General features: G+C 38.9%; 1 protein-coding gene across 2 annotated transcripts in view; it reads right to left on the bottom strand.

Annotated features, from left to right (window-relative positions):
- ADAMTSL1 (ADAMTS like 1) overlaps positions 1-24,016 on the bottom strand; it is a 1,031,718-nt gene that overhangs the window by 270,927 nt on the left and 736,775 nt on the right. For both annotated transcript variants that reach the window (XM_060155110.1, XM_060155111.1), the window contains 3 exons: positions 23,663-23,820; positions 13,719-13,830; positions 9,802-9,940 (listed from right to left, as the gene is read on the bottom strand). In XM_060155110.1, coding sequence (XP_060011093.1) covers positions 9,802-9,940; positions 13,719-13,830; positions 23,663-23,820 — 409 coding nt within the window. The remainder of the gene's footprint in view (positions 1-9,801; positions 9,941-13,718; positions 13,831-23,662; positions 23,821-24,016) is intronic.

Genomic DNA, 24,016 nt, shown 5'->3' with positions numbered 1-24,016 from the left:
CCTTGCTGAACTGTCCAATGACAGGAGAATGCTTCCATGTTATGACAAACTCATGGAACAAAATATTATGCAGCGTATGAACATGAAGTCTTTTGAACTATTTAATGACATGGAAAATGTTCAAATGTAATGTCAACTGAAAAAATCCAATACAAAATAGAATGGACAATGTAATCCACAATACTAAGAAAACTTATGTGTTCATATACCACCTATACAATCATTTTTGTAAAGCCTATATATGTGTCTGTATGTGTATACACATGTGTGTGTGTATACGTGTGTGTGTGTACACATAAATATATTAGAAAAGGACCCCAAACAGTTGTTAATTCCTGGTGTTTGTATTATGGATGTTTTTTGGGGTTTTTTTTGCTTTCTTCTTTTTATATTTCTCTGTTTTCAGGAATTAGAACTTTTAAGTAAAACAAAATTCAAGTCTGAGAAAGCAAAAGACAGAAACATTTGGAAACATGATATAGATGGATGGAATGAGGCTATCCCTTCAATTCCCATGTGTCACTTAAAGATGACTGAGTCTTTGTACTGAAATCATGTCAGAAGCTATTATAGAACAATATCCCTGACTTTAAAAATCAAGCCCTCTTCAGGCTCACACTACTCAGGTGTGAAATTTACATCTTGTGACATATCTCTCTTTCCAAGAAAAGTCCTAATGTAACTAACTTCATGAGCACCTAATTTGCGAGGTTCTGGGTTCTTCTTACAATAGAAACGAATCATAAGGGGTCACTTTCATGGCTTCAACGGTCCCTTCCAGTGCATCTCTCACGACCTCTTGCCTCTTCTCCAGAGCTGCAGAACCTCATTTCTAACGTCCTGATGGCTGGACGTACTCTCAGTATGTCAAGCTCAGTGGGTCCAGACAATTCATTATCTTCCCCTACAAACTGCTTCTTCTCCCGTGATCACTGTTACTGTTCAGAGCACTGCCATCCTCCCATCCAGCCAGGCTGGATACCGTGGGGCATCGTTGCTCTTCTCTTTCCTGTATTCCCTACAGACACGGAGGTCTTCCAGTAGTGATGTCTGCCAAATACATCTCTGTGACATGAATTTAGGCCCTTTTGCATGTCTCCTAACAGATTTCCCTGCCTTCAGGCATTGTCTCCTCCAATCCAGCCTGCTCACTGCTGTCATAGCAACAGATGCTTTACTTCCCAGTGCAGCCCATAACACCCAATGAAATTTCTTCATCAAGTGCTACCTCTTCCACAGCCTGTCCTTATTTTCCCTCTCAGCATGTAGCCAGACACTTCTCTCTTCCTCTTCCAAATACCCATAGCACTAACTCCCCTCATCACTTTTAACTGTATACTATCTTTTAACTATGTATACATTTTCTTTAGTTTAACAATATGGGACAAGATCCGTATTGGTTCTTTACTATATCTTTTAACACAGTGCCCTGCACAGAGGCAATTCATAAATAATGAGTCAACGAAATCATGCCATTGATGTGCAGACACAAAAGCAAAGCTACCATCCAGAACGAAAGCGAGCAAACAAACAAGAACAAGGTTAAAAAAAACTCCCAAACTGCCACTCACGGTGCACATCTTTAGTCCCACTCCTTGCCCTTTGCTAGCTCCACCATCTGTATGAGGGGCAGGCTGTTTTAGAGGGTAGTTTGGCTGCTCTGACAAGCAGAGGTGATTGGGTGACCTGGGGCAGAGAAAGGACCGCTTAATGGCAACTGTGCTTCTAAGCTGCTTGGCTAAGCTCTACATCTCTCCCACTGGGCATCTCCCAGAAACAGTCATGACAGTTTTTTAAAAAATCTTCTCTTCCCTGTCTGTCCCATGTGTCTTTTCAGGTATCATGCTGCTTTGTAACTGCACAATTCAACTTCCCTCGGACGGTGTTGTGGTCCAGACTCTCGTTGGCTTTACTTTGCCTTTGCCATGGTACCAAGCACAGAACTTGGCACGAGATTGGTACTCAATAAAAAAACGAATGAAATTGTGGGTGGTGGGGGCATTTCTGGCACAGAAGAGAGTGATTCATCTTTTCTCAACAACTCCAGGCCAATAGAAACCAATCTCTTCCCAAGCAACTGTTCAGAATGGGGAAGGAGAGAAGTAATAAAAAGTTGGCAGAGACTCAACCATTTGCTTTTTCTAAAATTGATTTTTTTTTTTTTTTTTTTTTTGCTGTACGCGAGTCTCTTACTGTTGTGGCCTCTCCCTTTCTGGAGCACAGGCTCCGGATGCACAGGCTCAGCGGCCATGGCTCACAGGTCCAGCCACTCCGCGGCATGTGAGATCTTCCCGGACCGGGGCACGAACTCATGTCCCCTGCATCGGCAGGCGGACTCTCAACCACTGCGCCACCAGGGAAGCCATGCTTTTTCATGAGTGGCAGAGCACAAAGGATTACAGCATAATGAGGACAAGGACCCCCTGAGGACTTGGGAGATGGAAGGACTGTTCTCCTCTCTGCCAACTCTCTTTCTCTGTGACCTTGAGTGCATTGCATTTGGACCTCTGTGTTGGTCTTCTGCAAAATCTAAGTATTGGATGAAATCAGGAGTTTTAAGATGAAGTAAGAATGGGTGCCTGGAAACCCATCTCATGGAGCTCTACCTTATCTGTCCCCTTCCTAGTGGCTGCTAAGGGCAGAACTCAGAGTTCTGTGGAATACAGATTGAAAACCACTGAACTAGGTAATCATCTCAAAAGCTCTCCTATTTTAAAACTTGATGACTTTACAAAACACCGTAGGTTTCCCTATCATTTAAAGAGGCAAGTTGGACATCCAGCAAATGAGGAAATATTCTGTAAATAGGTTACAATTTTTTTTAAAACACAGTAGCTGCTAGGCAACATTCATTTATCTTTCAGAAATCAGACCAAAGAAACCCTGCTTCATTGTCTAGGATTTGAAAACATTTTAAAGATACATATTCATTTTCTGCTATAAAACCAACTACTGGAGAGTTTTTGATCATTTGATCCAAAATATCATAATTTCCTTATATCTACATTTCTGTGGTTAAACATTTCTGATATTAATGAATGCAATTTCTGAACTGCTTTTAAGTAAACGGGACTAATATTTCCTTGGGCTTTGGTTAGGTTTTCCTGTACTGTTCCAAGTGATTTGGTCATTGTTTGATTTGAGTAAACATCAGTATTTACGTTTACATGAAAAAGGCGTGCTTAACCCAGGTCTGTGGTCAATTCAGAGATCCAGGGCACCAAACTTTGCATTGATATGGTTGGCAGTTCTGTGCTGGCTGTGGAGGTGTATGGTGGGTTTAAACCAGATCGCACAGGTTGCTGCAGGCATCATGCAGAACAAGGGTACCTGTAGGATATGATGACACGGGGGCAGGTGACCTGAGTTTATGTAGCATAGGAGCTGCTCTGGAAGCGGAGGCACTTAGGTCCATGACCCAGCTCCTGCCTGCCCTGACTTGGTGCAGATCGCGTAACTCCTCTGGGCTTCAGTATTTTCATCTGTAAATATAGATGATAAGCCCTGTCTTGCTAACCTCCTGGGGAAGGTAAAACTGGATTGAGATAACAGATGTGAAAGCACTGTAGAAACTTCAAACAGCAGTAACATTGGGCCAGTCATGTTATAGGGTTGGTTCTCAATAACGATAGCTGACTTGCATTGAGCGCTTGGCATCTTGCTGAGAGCTTTACGTGCACCATCTCATGTACTCTCCATAGTTCCTGTCTGACAGGAATACTATACTCATTGGACAGACGGCAAGACTAAGGCCTAGAGAAATTAAGTAAAGAAGCCACTTAGCTGGTAAAGTCAAACTGAAAAATTGAAGTAAAAAATGAGGATGATGATAATATCTATCCTATTAACTCAAGTTAATTAAAAGATTGCCTATATTTACACTTTTAAAAACTTTAAAATGTAATATATGAAGTGATCATTATTATTAGTGATGAACTGGCTTGGTGGAAGAACAGAATTGTCCCGTAACTGAGTTAGAGCTGACTGTCTGATACTGTGTGGTAGGTCTATAAACTTGGGAAGGGTACGACCATGCATTCTAAAAAGCGTCAGAACTCTGCTTTATTCATCTCATCATAAATGCATGAAAGTGCAAATGGGGTCTTACGATGGTATTTTTTGTCGCTTATTCATTAGCTACTTAAAGTAGTATATTTAACTTAGGTTGAGCAAAAAGAAGGAAGTTGTTACTTTTCTAAGTAATTTACCTACTTTTATAAAACAAACAGAGCTTCGTAACTAGGAAAACATTTCATTATACTTTAACTCCCAACTGAGAAAACCATGTTCTAGCCCTTACATTGAGTTCTCCTTTTTTGGAGATGGACATGGCATAAACCCCATGCAGACTGAATGGCAGTGTCTCATAGCTGGTTAAGTGGGGATTTTAGAAGTTGCTAATTATCTTAATTTTTCACGATCATGATTTTATAAAAATCTGATAAACGTGATTTGCTTTCCTGAAGGAATTTCCTAGGAATTTATGTTTCCTGTTGTGAAAACAGCAAATAGAGAGCTGCCTCTCTAGAAGACCCATATGAAATTTTAGAGTTCCAAGTCCTTTCATGGGGGAGATAGCTGATTTCTGGAGAGTCTAGGAGTTTCTCTGAAGTCACATCAACATTATCGTAACGGTGATCTTAGTCATAACAGCTGCAGCCACTCACATTTATTGAGTGCTCATCGTGTCAGGCTCGCTGCTAAGCTCTTTAAATGTATTACACCCTTTATTCCTCATGACAGCTCTACGAAGAGCTCTACAGCTCTATTATCCTTACTTTGGAGGATGACAAAACTGAGGCTTAGTGAGAACAAGGAATTTGCCGAAGGCTACCCAAACCAGTAAGTGACAGAGCCAGGATCCCAAGCCAGGCTATGTTGTTCCAAAGCTCCCCTCCTAAATCACCATGGTATAGTGATAATCCCTGCATCACCACCGGACTAGCTGGTCACCAAGTTAGCGTGACTGGGCTTTATAGGTCCACTGTACATGCTGTCGCTCACGGTGGAGATTATTTCTCTTGCATTAGGATTCAAGGTGCATTGGGATTCAGTTCTGAGATTTTGTTCACACTTCGGTCCCATGGCCAGGGATGACTTATGCAATTTGCTGTCAAATTAAATGGTGCTGGACAAAATAAGTCCGCTTGAACTCAAAAGAACTGCCACTTGGGGCATACAAGTTTGGGCATTTGCTTAGGACTGCTGCTCTGAATTCCTTGAGGGAAGGGGGAATCTGTATGGAGTTTCAGCAAAAAGCAGATTTGTTTGCTAATGATTGTGACCATGCTAATGTGATGAGTGAGAGCTTTTTTTGCTTCTCCAACCTTTGCCAATATAAGCCCCCTTCATTACTGCCTTGGAGAGAAAAGCAGAGGTCTGTGCCAAAAAAACAAACCAAAAATAACCTGAAAAGGTGGTTCTCTGATCTTCTCACAAATAATGTCTTGCACAATTCCCCCCAGACAGCCTTAACAGTCTTACCAGTCTCCTAGACTGAGTTACGTAAGGCCAAATGTAGCCTTTTTTACATTGAAAGACACTCTGAAAACATAAGGTGCTTATTAGCTGAACTAAAACTATGCCTTTTTAGTTGTTGCTGGACCACAGGTATACATTTGGAGGCTTTCTGGCCACATGATAGACTTTACACTTCATCCAAGAAGCAATGATGACACAAACCATTGCACAAATCACAGGTACTGTGTTAAAAAAAATAATTTCCCCTCGTGTAAAACAAAAGCTATGATTATAGCATGGCAGGCACGAGGAGGATTTTACATTTGATAAGATTCCAAGTGTCTTAGCTACTATAGTGTTAAATCAATGAAGCAGAAAACATGCTAAACATGTCCAGATCTCTGATATCCAAAAGGGCCATGCCTCCGGACTTCTGGGTGTGCCCAAGTTGGGACCACCACCAGAACATATACTATACTCTGTATAGGGTGTGTGATGGGACTAGTGATAACATAGCTCTGAGGCACCTGTGAGAAATATTCTCAATTTTAGCTAAAAGTTATTAAATTTTAAACTTCACTTTCTCTTCTGTCCCATTATAAGCATTGTTTTAGCTTCTTTTCTGAGACCGCTTTTGGCCTGGAAACAAAGAATTTTGTCATGTCATAAAAATAACTGCATAAATGACATCAGTAGAGAGCAATACAGCTTTCTTGGGATGGAACATCTGGCCACCAGGTAAGCTCACTTGTTGGTCTTGTAGTGAAAGGAACTCAAATTCCTGTCTCAGGAAATGTCAACTTACTACATGTCATGGATATTCATTTCAGGCTTGCTTTAGAATAGTGGAAAACAAGAATGCTAAGTCATTGAATTCCACATGTCTATTATATACAGAATGATTTTACCTATGTATGAGCTATAGACAAAACTGGAAAGAGATAGCAAAAGCATTAATAGTGATAATCTGTGGGCACTGGAGATTTTTAGTGAATTTTATCATTTTCATTATAGTCTTTTAACTTACCAACATTTCTGAGTTAGCATGAAGAATCAGAAAAAAGCCATGAAAACATGAAAATTATTTTTGGAAAGAATAGGCTAGATGTCAACAATCTCTTTAGTCCCAAGAACCACTAGATGAATCCAGCCACAACCATGGAAACCTATAGATGCTGTTGGTGAGTGAAATGAGTAAGTGATGTCATTCATTAGTTCAAATTATTATAAAGCAAATTAATGAGACCAGTGAGGCTATTTTGGTAAACAGAAAAATTGGGTAGCAAGGATTATGGCTAACGGTTATCACATCCAGTTTATTTCTGATTTGTTTTGGTTTTAGGTGTGTAGTAATGAGAAAATTCTTATCTCAGAGAAGTAGTTGCTAATGGTGACAATTTTTATAGCTCACCTTACAATCTTCAGATATTTATTTTTTAATTAAACAGACATAATCATGGAACTTAACAATGAGGGCAAAAAGTATTTCCTTTGGTAGTGAAATAATTTTACTATTGTTACAACAACTTTTAATTTTAGCTTAGCTTGAACAAGTTAACAATTCGTTTATGTTTGAGTATACTTTTTGTGAGTTATTGTTTAAAGATACTTCAAAATATATAAATTGAAATTTAATGAAGCAACTCCATGGAACAACAACTTCTATAGGCACAGTTGGAAAACCACTAATTTAATGCAACAAATAACCCTCTCACTTCCACTAGTGGGTGAGAAAACTAAGGCCCAGAAGGGTAAAATAATAAACCCAGGGATACAGACTTATTTAGTGCCTTTTTTGCTGTCCATGGTACTTCACAATCTCGACAGGGAATGAACATGGCTATCTAAATGGGATTTTGCTTTCAAATAATCGGCCCAAAACCATAGTCTAATACAGGAAAAGTGAAGAACTATCTCAATGGCTACATAAAATAAATTTCTTTTGAAATTCCAAAATATGTGACTTTGTTCTAAACAATACCTCTTGTGTTTTCCCTTTTAGGGGCTTCTAGGTTTGGGTGCAAAGGTGTTGTTTAATGTCACCATGTCACTCTTGATTTTACTATTAGACAGTTAAATCTGTAGTTAGAAAACAGTTCCTTGGGGGTTTGATTCTGCTGTGTCTGATGAGAGGGCAGACCTATTTTATCGAGTCTCTTCATCTCCTTTTCTCAGACTATGACTTCTTATTTTCTCTAGGAACTCAGGAAGGTTGCTTTGATCCTGGATATGCAAATGAGTTCAGTGAATTTCACAGCAATCCTGAAGTATCTTAACCTCAGACTAGCATATCTACATTTCCTAAAGCAGTTTCCTCTTAAACCTCTTCTACTGCTCTTAATTTTTACAGCTTTCTTTAATTACCTCTGTAATAAAAAAGCAGCTTCCTGACATTTGCTTCTAACTTATTTTTTGTCTCCTTTTCTCTCTCTCTTTTTTAATAGCCACCTGTCCCAACATTTATACATGTGCTGTATTAGATGTTTTAAAATAACATAGACATAGAAAAAAGATACATTTCACAAACTTCTTTCATGTAGGATGGCCTTTTGCTTTTGAATAATAAGAAATAGGCCAAAAATATTACTCCAACAGAAAAGATAGGTGAAAATCAGAAGCCAGAAAAAAAATGAGTAAATTATTTACTGATTAGAAACGTATTTCTTAAAAGTGTTAACAAAATGCTTTCACTTCACAACTGTTTTTCATGGCCATCTCTTCACTGAAGTTTTTTCTGAGTGAGGGAAAAGCTTTAGGCAGTTGTGGGAAGTGAATTCGTCATTTCTCCTAGAAATACACACATAAATTTTCATAGGACTGTGTGTAAGACCTTCAAAGTTGCTCTATGGCTGAGTCAACCTGTTTGAATTGGGATAATTATGCTTTTTATGCACTGGTCTTCCTGGTATAGGTATGGATAAAGACGTATAATAAGTAAAATACTTTTAAACTAGGGTTGAATTGCATGAGTTAGAATTATCTTGGCTAAAAATACCTCATACCCTTAATATTTCCAAAATAAAGAGGTCCAAGCAAAATTTTAACACCTCATTTGGTTTTATACCGTATCCAATCTTTAATACATAGTTTTCTGGTGTAATATGAAGCAAAATTAAACTTCACCTGAATTATATATTTATAAAATATCTACTCGTCTGTTTCTGTAATGAAAACCTGTTATTCTGAGTTCACTTTTATCAGCTAGGTAATGTGGTGCCTATGAGTAAATTAATAATAGCAATTTCACGTCACCTGTAGAACTTAGAATTCCTGAATGTGAGGCAGAAAGAGTACAAGAAAATACACTTTAAAAAGGTAACAGCAGAAAACAAAAACTAAAACTGCATTGCCTACAATTCAAAAATAGAGTGAGTTTCAGCCACATGGCTCATGTAGTATTTTACCTATTCAAAGTTTTGTTTTATGAATATATAGTTAATAAACTATGATTTAAAAAATACCATTGAGATGTTTCTCAGAAATCCAAGGGTCCTGGAAAGGATTCTCTATCTTTTGGTCTTCATGATGAGTTTTGTAGGATAAGAGTTTTCATATATCCTCTCTCACGTGTTGAGGATGAATAAGCCAAGTTAATAAAATTACCAGGTAGTGTTGCAACTAAAAAGGCAAATATTACACCCATGAAAAGATTCTTGACCTGCACTTCTATGACTACTCATCATCTGAGATATTTCATTCATCAGTCTGATTCTTGATCCTGCAAATAATTGAGGGTCAATTATGGTTTCCCCAAAGCAAACATAGGTGAAAGTGTCAAGTGTCTCTTTAAGGCTCCTAATTAAAAAGACCTTTAAAAAAGAATCTGACTGTTAGAAATAAGTCCTGCTTTCTCTTCAACAAAGGCTGAGTTTATTTAAATGTGGAAGAACTGTTCTAAGGCTGGTTTTGATTCTGGTTAATTGGTGTGGCCCACCATAGGCTAAAATGGGTCAGCTGTGACCCTGAAATATGGTCGGCTCTGATCATCTCACTGATCAGGTGACAGGGTGAAAATGCAAAGAATCCTGAGAACATTGTACCATCACGTTTGTTAAGGTCAGAAACAAGTAACCAGAGTGAAACAAAATCAGAAGAGAAAATGACTCTGCAGAGTGCTTTACCTGTAGCTTTACCAATGGAAAACCTATAGACCCTGAGATGGCATCTTACAGTAGCAAGAGTGAGGGGCATGGGTTCTAATAACACGTGACTAGGAACGGACACTGGACGGCAGCACTTATTTATTTTTAATTTCATTTTATTTTTAATGAACCAGCTTTTAAGAAGCTTATTTGAACTTGATTTATGTTTATGGTAAATAAACTGGTAAATGTGACTGACCTGGCTGGACAAGGATCCAGGTTGCACTCCTGAAGCTTGGGCTTGGGTTTGATGTTCTCGGGGTAATAGTGACAGTATTGGTCAGCAACCACTCGGTTACTCCGAAGATCGTAACACTCAGCCGATGTCAGCTGGTAACCTGCGGTATCAAACCATTCAGGCAAATTTCAATGCACACATCAATGCAATATATTCCCTTAGGCTTTTCTGGCCATCTCATATTAATGAAAATTCTTCCCCAACGCTCCAGTCATTTCCAGGACCAAAGACGGATAAATGGAAGGCTTGCTAATTTTTGCAGGCCTCAAAAACTGTGTTTTTCCACTTGAATTTTAATAATTAAATTATACCATAGGGCTTGAACTACATAAGCGCATAGCTAGATTATAAGACTGTTGTAAGTACTATTCTTATTCATTTCTTTTGTATAATCTAACAGTCTAACACAGAATTCTGTATCCAAAAAAGGTCATCAGTGTTTATTTACTAACCATCTCATGCAAGCATGCAAAATTGCCTCCCTCGTACCTGGGGCCTCAGGGAGAATAAACTCCCAAATTAAAAAAAATAACCCCCAACACCACTCCTCTTGGTCAGCGGGTGACCATGGGACATGACATAGGATTGGGTACTGCTAGCTGCCTGGAAACTTTTTTTTTCTTCTTTGCCTAAATTCAACCTGAATGGGTTAAGCTGAGTAAATGGATGACTAAGACCATCATAAATCTCAAGTTTCCCTACACAACTAAGAAAATACCTCGGACTGTTCAATTTTTGTTTCAAAGTCCTCTACCACTTCTCTTTAATTCTCTAGCCAATATTTCTTTTTTTTTTTTTACTTTTTTTTTTTTTTGTGGTACGCGGGCCTCTCACTGTTGTGGCCTCTCCCATTGCAGAGCACAGGCTCTGGACGCGCAGGCTCAGCGGCCATGGCTCACGGGCCCAGCCGCTCCGCGGCATGTGGGATCTTCCCAGACCGGGGCACGAACCCGTGTCCCGTGCATCGGCAGGCGGACTCTCAACCACTGCGCCACCAGGGAAGCCCTCTAGCCAATATTTCTTGATTTCCATGCACAAATTTCCACTCTTTAGAGAATCCTCTTTATTTATTTATTTATTTAAAAATAGTGTTGCTCAGTAATACTTAATTCTACTCATAGTATGTTTTACCTTTCCTACCTACCTCTTTCTTGTCCTGTGGATTTCTGGTGGGATGGTGATGAGGACTTAGATTCTTGGGGTGAAAAATAAATGTATATAGAGTATTTTTTTTTAAAAATTAGGCCTTTTGTATCATTCTAACCCTAATCAACTCCAAAATATATTCCCCATGGGCAGTGGTTGAATATTGTTATTGCTAAATAAGTGTTAGAAAGTCAGATTTAGAGTCGTTAAAAGTCCTGCAAAAGATTTTAGGAGATCAGAAGGAGGCTTCCAAACCAGCTTTCCTGACTTGAAGCTGTGTTGTCAGACCACCCACAAAAATTAATTGTTCACTAAAGACCTAAAAAAAGACCTTTTAACAATTTTACTGTAAAGATGAAAAGCATGGAAAGTAATGGCTAAGAACACATGTTCCATTTAATTTTTTGTCTTATAAGAAAATCAAAAAGCAAAATGGTATTTTACATAAGTAAATATACTTTTGTTTTTCAATTGCATTATACTTAAAGCAGATAATTTGGTGACAAGCTAATTATTTTATAAATTTCCAGAAAATAATTTCTACTCAAGGACAGAATTTATCAGGTAGTAAAATGTGGGCACAAGCAGTAAGTAAACACTAAATGTGAGATTATGAGTTTTAAAAATTGTAATTTGTCAGCTAAAAATGTGGCTGGGAAGCTCTTCCAGTGTGTGTGAAATGAAAACTTAAAACACAAATGAAATAAAGGAGCCAAATGGTCAGATAATTGTGTTTTCTAAAGTTTCACAGGGTATTTGGAGTAGCAATTCTTTACACTTAGCGAAATGCTCGGCTAGTTGAATGTGGAACCAGAAACATATAAAGGAATTTAAAGATCATTTCTTCAGCAATTTTCAAACTGTGGTCCATGAAACGTGCGGAAGGCTGGTTTCTACATCTTTCAGGTCTTCACTCTGAACAGTGTTCCTTTATCTGGCTCCCTAGTAAGATTTCCTTTGAAGAAAGCATTTGATAGCTCAGCACATTTGAGAACAACTGATGGTTCTAATTCTTCACTTAGATGTGAGGAAAATAAAGCCCAAAGAGGTTGGCTTGTATATGAATCTAACATTAATTGCCTTATTATATAGCAAGCCATTATCAACGTTACTGAAATTATATGCCAACAGCAGCTCTATGTGAAACTGACGCAGCAGGCCTCTTACTGAATTGCTACTTCTCACAGAACATGTTTTTTATTTAAAAAGAAAAGAAAAAAAAATACGTCCTTAGACTTCTTTTTTCAAAACTGCTTCCTGTGTTAGTCATTAATAGGTGTATCAAAACAACATATTCCCATAAATATCAAAGTAATTGGCACTTTATTTTTTAGCAAAGTGATTTTCCATTCAGCACAGATAGAGCAACTGGAAACACTATTACTGAAATGCTTAAAATGTTGAATTAATCGTTATGTAACAACCAAGTGAAAGCACTTATTTTTGACTAAGTGCTTTTAAGGTAAAATTGAACAATGCTCTATAGAACCTCCTTTTCAACAGTTTGTTCACATGATGCAGACACAGGTAACACAGCTGAAGATGAATTATATCATATATTCTTATTGTTTTATGAAAAGTAATGGATGATCATTTGTCTCCATTTTGAGGTAATATCCTTCTTTTCTCTTATCAAAATAATATAGTGATACCTATGTGGATTAGCTACTTAAAGTGAGCCAATTAACAGGCTTCCATGAAGCTGCAGCTACAAGTTATTTCATATGCTCATTTTTAAAGGAATATACATAAAATTTATACCCATTAAATTACCAAAACTTTTAAAAAAGTGATAGTCCACAAATACTGGCTCAGTTAGCAATGAGACTAAAATATTCATAGACTGCTTATTACCCTTCTGGAAAGAATTTTGGTAATATAGCCACAAAAATTCTGAAACTCACTCTTGTGAATTTAGTCCAAGGAAATAATTTGAAAGGAGAAAAATACTTAGGTATGAAGTTATTCATTACATTATAATAGAGAAGTTTAAATGAACTGGATGATCTTCTAGAGGGATATGGTTAAATAAATTCTTATAAAATAATTCATGGAAATTATTCTGTAGCCATTGTAGTAATTATTAAAGGTGTGGGGGACCTTTTCCAGTAACGCAAAATGCTGTTCATGTTACAGACACGATGGAGCAGAGATGGGAATTTGTCTGGTGACTTTTCAGGAGAGATGTGTTTTCATGTATAAATAAGTCAAGTGGCATTCTTTTTACTGTATGGATGACAGGGTAGAGCTGACAAATAACTGAGCCTAAGTCTATGGTGCAGTGATTTTTTTTTTCTGGTAATAAACTGTTTTCTTTAATTAATCTCTGATTCTCCTTGGATACATCATGCTACGTAGAAGGCCTGATAAACACTCTTCACTTGATTTCTTAATAGATAAGTTCATTCAACCAGAGTAGTTTGTTCTCAAATGAATAGAATCACCTCTAGACCAAGCTGTTGCCTGGGTCCGACACAGCTCGTCCTGGACTTCCATGAATCAAGGAAAGGAGGAAAGACCATTTCCTCTGATGGGGCTCTACAGACGGAAAACGTTCCTGGGGCATCTACACTGAGGTATGTGCCTTACAGGAAGGCTTCAGGATTTGGCCTCACTGAGAAGAAAGAATTCGACGCACCCAGCACTTCCATATGCCGAAGTGACTATTTTTATCACAGCTGAGTCTTCCCTCAGAGACGCCAAGAGCTCCTAGACTAAGTGAGCACCATTACCTCCTCCACAGGTTGCTGAGCAAGGAAAGAAATCCGTCTCCCTCCATCGGTGGATGATAGGCTGATAGAAGATGAACTGGACTGTACTGTCTGCGGGCCCCGAGTTGCGGATCTGCAGGAGACAATGGCAAAGCAGAGGAACTAATGTGACAGAGGGGTGCCCTCTGGGCTCCTTGCAGCTTGGACAAGGACGTGTGGTAGTAATGATGGCCTCAGGCTGTGTCCAGGACAGCACTGGGAGAGAAGGGGCAATGGCAGTATCACCCATCTTACCATCTAACCAGCAAACGGTCCTGGCATAAACCATCACTATCATCACCTTCTCAGTTCTGTCACCACAGGACAAGGAATGGCAACGTCTCAACTTGTGATGCTAGCAGGACTGTATCCCAAGCCACTTATTCCATTCCCTCACCCTCTTTTATTTCCAACCTCTCTGGTATGACAGGTAAAATTATATGGATTTTTCAATGTAGGTTCAGAAATAGACAGCTTGTTCTAAGAAAATTATAAATGCAATATGCTGCAAAAAAATTAAAGGTACTGTCATTGGTTAAGAGAAATAAAGAGTTAAAGAATTAAGGAGCCCTTCCCACTCAGAGACATGCTTGGAGTTTCCTGGCAATTTAGTGATTCACATATCTTAATGTGCAAAGTTACCAATGGGAAGCTCGCTAAAATGCAAATTCGTGGGTTCCAGCCCAGAGATCCAGGCAATTCAAACGTAGACAGTCCAAAAATCAAACGTTGAAAAACACCAACTTACATTATAAAAGCATTTACTTCAAATAAAACATGTGTTTATGGAAAATTATAGCTCCTTTGTTTTTTAAAAGGGAGGAATGTGAGGCAATAATTCTTTAACAGTTTAAAAGTACAAGATTGAGGAAACAAACTCAACCTGAAAGAGAAGGAAAAGTATCCAGCAGGAACAACGCCTTGCTTTTACAAAGACAGAATGACGTCATACAACATTTAGACAGTTGGGCAAGGGCGAGGCTCGGGCTATTTATTATACTAAAGGAAGTTCCATGGACAGCTCCAACTCCATCACAGCAATTAGAGAAGCAACAGTCAGCACAGTCATGTGGCCTAAGTCTTCGTTAATGTTTTCAAGCCTTAGCACTGTTCCAACTCCCCTTTATCTAGAAGAAATTGATGGATTTGGGCTTCAGATTTTTTTAAAAAGATAGCCTTTTTTTTTTTTTTTTGCTACTGAGTTTAAAAACTGGATTAAATACCTAGGGTGCAGACAGAAATAGGAACACCGAAGGAACAGGTGCTAAACCCTAGCTCAGTTTTTGGCATTTGGATAAGAATGTGAAATGTTCCTCAGAAAATCTGGAAGCGCTGCAAAGGAGAAAGAAGAGAGAAAAGCTACAGAATATCTCATATTATGCTAGGATTCTGACCCACAGAGCATCCAGGTCTTTCCTAATTAGAATAAACAGTGATACAATTCCCTACTTTAAAGCAACAACAGCTGAAGCAATACAGTGTCTTTCACAAAAGGGGAGCATGGCCTACAGATTAATATTTTTCAGTCCTGTGTGTCAGATACAGGATATCTAATTGCTTGCTGAGGGAGGTAGTATTAATCACATTCTTTGGAAAGCTTTTTTTTTTTTTTTTAAGCTCACAAAAGCCGATTGCTCTTTTGGGATGTGTGATTGTCATGCTGGAAAGCTATTAGAAGAGGACTCTCATTTGAACACAAGCTCCATTAAAAATAAAAAGACCGGAAAATTTGTTTAGATCTGGAGAGACAGATTATTTTGCAGAGGTCCCTTTCGGGATGCTAGAAATTAAACTAAGCCCTAAGAAAGCGTGTGTGTGTTGGCAGTGGGGTGCGGGAATCAAAATGAGGAGGATATAACATCCAAATACTTGGAGAAATCTTGTTCTAGAATATCTACAGTGTCCGGCTTATCTTCTGGTCTGCTTAAAGAGGCAATAAATGGAGCAGGTCCTTTTTTCAGCTCCCTGGGAATTACCAAGAAAACCACCACATGCCCAAAGAGAAAGGCATGAATGTCAAGGAGTTTTAGCGTCAAGAGGGAGTGTTAGTAAATACCATGTTGAAGGAAAGAATACAAGCAGCTTAGAAAGAATATTGTTCTCAATGAGTTCAATGAAATGATGCACAATGACCACAAATGCAGAGACTCTATGCCTAGATTTGAAAAGAGACTGGAAAGAACACGGACATCTTATTTCAAACAGATGAAACCAATTATGGTGTATCCAAATCTCTGATCTCATAATTTTGCTTGGTTCCTTCCGCCCTGAAAGCACTCCTGCTTCTCCCTTCTCAATAGTTGCCTTCTTTTAATAAGAACAGCTACAACTACCACAACAACCAGTACTTACTACATTCCTACCGTGTGCAGGGAACATTTTATTTATATTAAATTGAATCTTAAAACTACTCTGCATTAGCATCCACATTTACATTACAATGAAAAAAATGAGGCTCACAGGGGTTAAGTGACTAGCTCAAGGCAACACAGCAAGGAACCAGCAGAGCAGGGCTTTGAATGCAGGTCTGCCTGTCTCTAAAGCTGCCATTCTAGGTACCAAGCAATCCTATCACTGTTGTGAAGATGTAGACATTTATCTTTAGTGGTATCCTTGTAACTCTTCTCAGTATCTTCTTAATTTTACATTTACATTTTAGAGTAGAAAAAATATTAAAAAAAAAAAAAAAGAAGAGGCTAACTGGATGCCTAACTTTGATGGCCTAAATTGTCGCTTACAGAGATGAACCACCGTGTTCCTTTTTCCTGGTTTTATTAATTCTGGGCTGCTGGGACTCTTTTTATCATTAGGTCTGGAGCTTCATAAACCTTAAATCCTCAAACATCAGATTTGGGTTCTCAAATGTACATTGAAAGCTTCAGTTTGACACATTAGAATTTGGTTTTAGGGAACTAAACCATCTGGCATATGTAATTTTGACCTCTTCAAGTTAATAAGGAAAAAGAATGTTCCAAACCAAGTTTTTCTTCCTATAATTATAATGGTTCAGTGTTTCTAACTCTATATAATAACTTCTCACATTGAAAGTAAAGGAGAAGACAAAACTGGTCACTTTCCATAAGTTGATCACGCTGTCATGGTAGAGCTGCAGGGCGTACAAATATGTGCTTGGATAACTGGTAAGTTTTAAGTCCACATAAAATCAAAGGAATCAAGGAGAGATTTCAAACTCACAAAAGACATCAAGCACACATAGGCTCTTGCAGATGAAGCACTATGAAATGCCATACTTTTCCTTCTCAGTGGGGAAAAGGGTAACTTGTGAGCCTTGGGATGTTCGCCAACTAGGTTCCCTTCTCTTTCGAATGTCGTAGAAACTTTCGCAGGGCAGCGAGCAGGCAGGGTTCTCTCAACCCGCCTTGCCGGCAGTTAAGTTGCTGCTCTGGCATGAGGAGAGGTGGACAAAAGGGAGCTGTGGGCAGACCTACCACTGTGAGTCACTGAGCTGGGACCCCCGGACCCACAATGGTATTCAACTTGGTCACCTGCTCTTAGGGCAGCCAGGGATGTCGTGACTTGGGAAGGCTTGGAAATGGTGGAAATAAATCAGTATGCTTGCTAGGGAGGGAATAAAATGGAAAAGAGGGGAATCTGTTTATTAAATGCCTCAGTCTCCTATATTTTAATTTGGGGCTGTTCTGGTGGCAGACGGTGATAGCAAATCATCAAAAAACTGTAAAAATATTTTTAAATGCTTTTGTGGGCTTTGAAGAATATGCAACAATAATCATATCTTTCTTATTAGCATTTAGGTGGTTACAAATACTTAATATTGATACAGTTGTTACTCTCTTGCCTTTCTCTTCCTTATTCTGTAAACTCCACGAAGGCAAGTATCACTTATCTTGCTTATTGCTCTTCCTTCAGCATCATCTACAATGTTTAGCACATAGTAGGTGTCCAAACAATTGAATAAATGAATGCATGAATGAAAAAACCAAATGAATTATTTACTGACCACGGTCCTTTCAAGCACTTTTGGAATTGCAAACTATTATTTGTGACAAATTCTTGGAAGTGTTATCTTTTTATATACATCTTGCAGTTTTCTTGAAGATGTTAATAATCATTTCTTGTTGACAAAATTGATTATGTTGATACATTTTATGAAAAGACACAGTATTGTTACAACACAGCCCTCACCCCAAAGTACTTTTCACCCTCCTTTGAAGGTTATCTCTTTCGGCAGGATAGTGTAGCGGAAAGGGCTTATAAAAATGCTAGTTATTATTGGAATAAAACATAGACTTCAATTTTCTACTGTGCTAACAGTTGGAAATGCTAAGATTAGAGGTTATTCAGTAAAAATAATGAAAAAAACATTGGTAGCACCCAACTTTACTTTTACACTTCCTATAGAGTTTTCTAGTCGTCCTAAAATGCCAGACCTCAATATTGGGAGATACAGCAGTTCAGCTCATAGGCCCTGGGCTCAGGGTTGCATGAGAGATGTTGGTTATGGATTTACTGCCCAAAGCCCTTGCGTATGGCAGTAGATCAGGGATGCTTCTTTGGAAATAATGAGTGTAATGTTGGCTAAGGAACAAAGAGGTGGAAGCAATGTGTCAGGACGAAGATGCTAGGCAGGGCAAACTAGAGTCTACTGGATGTGTTACAGGGAAGAACAAAATCTGACTACATGTTGGATCTGTTTCTTTTACTTTAATCTTTGCTTTTGCTCACTAAAAGAATACTGCCTGTACATAATGGCCTGCCTCGGGGAACCCTGCCCCTCTGCCTGAATGTTAAACCAAAGTGCCTTTGTTCAGGGAAACATCCTGACCCCGTCTACCTGTGAATGGCTGCAAGAAAGAAGGAATTAACACATCCCCTCCCCGAGGCTGGCCATTTCAGGAGATATTTGCAAAACTTATGGCCTTTTTACTTTACTTCCCCACCTCCTCCCCCTCTCTGTTCTATTAAAGAAACTGGCATCCAGACCCCCGATAAGATGGTTCTTCAGAGACACTAGTCTGCCATCTTCTCTGTCTGCCGGCTTTCCGAATAAAGTTGTATTCCTTGCCTTGGCACCTCGTCTCCTGATTTATTGGCCTGTTGTGTGGCAAAAAGAGAGCTTAGACTCGGTAAGAGAAGGACTGTCTCAGTGCTGCGATGCAGAAGGAGGGCAGAAAAGGAATGAGCAGAGTGGAGCCAGCGGGGCTAGGATTGGGCAGGGGTCTGCCTCTCTCAGCATCACAGAAAGGTGAGGGGTTGGTTCTCTGACTCTGTATCTTAAACCTAGCTGTTGCACTTGTAGAACAATGTGTGAAAACCAACAAGAAATGCAGGGTATTGTAATCAGCTCAGTCCTAAACTCTTGGAATCGATTAGCATAAAGGAGCATGTTTATTGGGGGAATGAAATCACTATTTATTACATGCTTCTTTTTCCCCTATAGTTAATTTAGACTTTTCCGCTCTAGAATGTCTGGCTTACAACAATGATTTTCCCTTTGTATGAACATAGGTTGACCAGTATGGGGTCCATCTAGAGACAGGCTGAGTGGCACGGTGAAATCAACTGGGAATTAAACATTTGCCAAAGCTCAGCCTCCACCGGAGAAAAGAGTCGGTGATTTCAATCCTACCTGAGATTCACAGGACGCCCAAGTCTCACAAAGTGTGTGTTCATCACATTAGCTTGTAGCAAGCATCTATAGCTTTTACTATCCATTTTAATTTGGTACTTAATGATATGCACCACTATTTCAAAATTTCCTATTCAGTGTTTTATCTGTCAAATGGCATTATGAGCTAGGAGAGGGCAGATACCATATTTCGAAATCAATCTGCCCCACGCATGAAGAAAGAAGAATATACATGGAAGTTCTATAAACTTACTTGATGACGTGAACTCTCATAATTTTGCATGTGTGATTTCTGTCCAGGGCCCCCTCCTATTGTGCCCCCTTTAATAAAAACGATTCTGGGGTGTGCTGAATTATGTACAGCTCAAGGCTGTCCAGAAAGAAATATGAAGGCATCATCTCTGCCTAATGCCCTAACTTTGAGAATAGAAACACCAGCTTTCTATTCCCTGGAGTACTTAGGCAAAAACTGGGATAATGCCAATCTTCCTAACCAAATTCCCCAACTGTGGAAGTGTAATGCATTTAGAAAATTATCCTCTGTAGGAAATAGCTGTTCTCTGATTGTCAGTGCATGAACTGTGAATCAGTGTTCTTAGCTTTGAATATGCTGATGGTTTACTATTATGCTGTGTATTTCTGCTACTTTGGTGGCGTAGGTACTCATCAGTCACTTTTCTCTCCAGCTAATATGGCTTTCTTAAATTTTAAAAATGGGCACGAACTGAGTATGTATAAATATACCTTAGCTGCTTTCACAAGTAGAGCTAAGTTCAGTGTTCGAATAAAGACTGGCCTATGGCCAAAAAAACCCCTCTTCTAATCTGGGAAGGTCCTTATCTTTCACTGAGTCAGTAGCTTCAGAAAAGATGCACGTGGCTTGGTAAGGGAAGAAGGGTATGCTAAGCCAGACAATCATCTAGCCAATAGCCAATCACCCCTAACAATGAATGTGATTATAGGTGTCACAGCCAGGCTATGCCCACCTCTATGTGTCTTAGAGCTATACCTGCCAAACTGTTCCTGGGTGTACCACCTGTAAATCAATCAGCCTCTGACTATCTTCAGAGAAGCAGTTTTCTGCCATTGTGCAGACAGAGTATCGTGGTAAGTCTGACTGGAAGTTAAAGCATTTGAAAAAGATGGAAAGGAAGTCACTTGGTTCTGTTTGCTTTTATACACACTATCTCATTCAATTCCTTACAAAGGCTCTATGCGGGGAGATTTTATCACCATTTTTCAAATGAGTAAATAGGCTCAAGGAGGTGAAACAACATACTCAAGGTCACACCCCCAGTAAGTAGGAGAATATACAAAATTCTAGAGTGTTTATCCTTTTTACCGCTCTACACTAGCATTGCCAAAAATGTATAGCCAGTGTATGAAGTACAAATTTTTGGAAGACATGTTCCCGTAGGAGGTAAGATGAGCATTTAGTCCATTTTTAAAGGCGGCCAGGAAAAGAGATTCCAAAAATAATTTTGGAACCAATCGTAATATATAAGAATTCTCGCTGTGAGAAAATCTTCCTTACGTGCAAAAAAGTCTTTTCCTTTTAAATAAACAAAAATGGTACTTTGGCAATAAACTTCCAAGGAGATGTTGATAAACGACCATTCTGATCCCTATGCATTTCATTTAGAAAGGAAGTTGTTACTTAAATTAATGTATAATGCAAAAGAGATTATACTTTGAATGACACTGAAAACTGAATTACAAACTATGTGTATAATTTCTAAGCACCTAAATCATGAAAGATGGCATAAGCAAATGACAATCTTTCATTTTCAGCTATTTCCTGGGGAAAATTAAGGGAGAAAATGTTGCTTTATTATAAATCACTGGCAAAAAAGGTAATTTTCTTCTTTTTCCCTGTATCTCCTTACATTATCTGGCTCATTTTCAAGTTTGAGTAAAAGTATTTAAGAATTATATAATCTATTTTAGAATAACTTTATATTTATTTGATCCTGATATTTTCTAATGAAACCTTAATCTCCTCTCATTTGCAACCTGAACCTAGGTCACCAAAGAGGATATAATGCAAAAGACAGTAAAATGATAGCTCAGCCTGTTTCTGAAAGAAGATACTTACAGGTGCCAAGAATCTAGAAAAGCATCAAAAAGTTCCTCAAAGTTCATTTTTCCTTTAATATGTACATTTATACATAGAGGAAAAATACCCTCTTAGAAGCAACACAGAATACTAAAAAGAGTTTTGAGCCAGAAGTAGAGACATGATCTTTGGTCCCGGCTTGTCGCTGGTGTGAGCTAGGGCACATCACTCAACTTCCCTCAGATTCAGTGTCCTTTCAGGAAGGATAAAGATGTCACAACTGTCCCACTTCAGCAACTGCCATGTGGTAAAAGTCCCTTATTCATCCAGCACTTGTCAGGTTTTTTACGGAGATATGAAGACAGATATGATTCTGCCCCTGCCCTTGAGGAACACGAAGAGGGGAGATGTGATGGAAACTGGAATTTGAGGTCAAGTCATAGAATGCTTCTGGAAGGAGAAAGTCCTGAAGTACAAGTATGAGTTAGTGAAGAAAATGGGGGAAGAAAAGATAAGAGCATCGCAGACAGAGGACACAGCATTACGCAAAGGTAATGCGTTATGTGAGTGCAAGATGTTGGGGGACTTGCCAGTCATTCAGTTGACTGAAACAGAGAGGAAAAGTCAAAGCTGAGGTTGGAAAGGTAGACAGAATCCAGATTATTGAGAGTAACAGATGCTGGGCTATGGATTTGCATTTTAATCCCAAAGCAATGAGTGGAGGTGAGGGGCAACGCAGGAGCACGAATAGGGGAAACTCACTCCGGTTTTTGGAAAACTCACTCTGAAGGTAACATGGACAATGGGTCAGAGGCTGGGAAGCTAATTCAGAGCCCATCGCATTAGTTCAGGTGAGAAATTCAAAGACCTAACCTAAGACAGTGGTGGCAAGGATGGAGAAGAAAGAACAGTCTTCAGAGATGGTATGGAGGTAGAGCTGACAAAGTTTAATGTCTAACTAGGGGTGTATAGGAGAAGGGAATTGGTGTGAATCAGAGGTTTCTGATTTGACTGGGTAAATAGTGTATTGTTCCACAAGATAAGAATTAAAGAAGATGAAGTAGGTTTCTGGGGCTAGACAAGTCCAATTTTGGCCACACTGAGCTCACTGTACCTACGGGTGATGTGCAGAAGGCAGCTGGACATATGAAATGCATTTGACAATTCTGTGAACTGTTCAAATATGTACGATATTACTTGAAATCCGTTCTATATTTTCAGTATGTGTATTAACTCTAGAAAATTACTAGGGAAATTAGTAAAAGTGGTTTATTCTAAGGGCTTCAAGAAATTAAAGCATCTCTCATTCTTTTACTGTATTTGTTTGTTCAACTGAAATTATTTAACTACCTACCACATCACTTCTATTGGGAGCTATCTCTGATGGTTTGTGGCTTCTTGTTCACGGTCATGTAACTGGCATCTGGACTGGATTAAAGGGGCTACCATGCAGATGGAGACAGAGGACGGACTCTGGAACCCTTCTTCCATGCAGCCTCACTGCCTATCACATTTCCAACATGCATCCTTACTTCCAGCTGCCATGGGATCATCAAGCCTTAGCTTAAATCAAATGTCCTCTGGCTCCAGATCCTATGATGAGAAATTTATGGAGTCCTGGACACATTACAAGTTCTACAGCTTTACAGCTGAAATCCTTCAGGTCCTTCTGACCTACTGAAGGGAAAAATATGCTTTATTTTTACTGGTATTCCCAAATGGTCTTCTAGTGTGTACATTTTTCCTACAGAACATGTATGTTGCTTCCAGCAATGTGTTTTATATTACCTTGAAGAGTAGGGAAGCTCTGACAGAAGGAAACAACTTGGTATTGCTGCCAGTAGAGGAGGGGGAAAAACCTTGCAACTGGAAGCATGATCAAGCCTATAGATCATTAATTAATCTTTCTCTTTGACAGCAGATACCTTATGTGAGTCAACGACTGTATCCTAAGTTGTTTTAAAAACAGTTTATATCCCTCAACTAATGATATGTTGGCTTTTTGAGTGGGGTCTTTTTATCAACTTATACACACACAAATATATATATATATATATTTTTTTTTTCTTTTTCCTAGAACCTTAAAATTTTTGCATGTTCTTATAAAGTCTAGGATGTAGCTCAACACCCTTGAATTAAACATTTCCTGGATAACAAGCTTTCCAAATCTATGTCAAAACCTAAAGTGTCTCTCTCTTCAGGGGATTATAAGTAACACCAGTTTGGAGGTAGCGCGAAAACAAGGTACCTAAATGGGCTTACCTTGACAATGAAATCTGCTGTAAGTGGTCCAGCCATCCTCAGTATCTCTTTGTCTGGAAATTTTTGGAAGTCCACACTAGAATTGTCCACAAGAAAGATGCCTGTAGAGCTGAGACTGTTTTCACTTTTAGCCCCCTGGAGGGTTTTGGTTTCCAGATCTACATTCAAACACATGAAGAGGAGAGAAAGATGTTCCCAGGGCTACCACAGACCACATGCAAGCACACCTCATGCAAAAGAACTTTGTCAGGGAGAAGTATTATTCCTTATATGGCTGACATAATTGAAATGTGATAGAAACAAAATATATGGGCACCTCTGGATCACAGAGGAATTTATGCAGCAAATGAAGTT

Source organism: Lagenorhynchus albirostris, chromosome 7 (genome assembly GCF_949774975.1).
Source record: "Lagenorhynchus albirostris chromosome 7, mLagAlb1.1, whole genome shotgun sequence".
NCBI lineage: Eukaryota > Metazoa > Chordata > Mammalia > Artiodactyla > Delphinidae > Lagenorhynchus > Lagenorhynchus albirostris.
The sequence above is the reverse complement of the archived record's forward strand: the minus strand, read 5'-3'. Positions and strand labels throughout refer to the sequence as shown.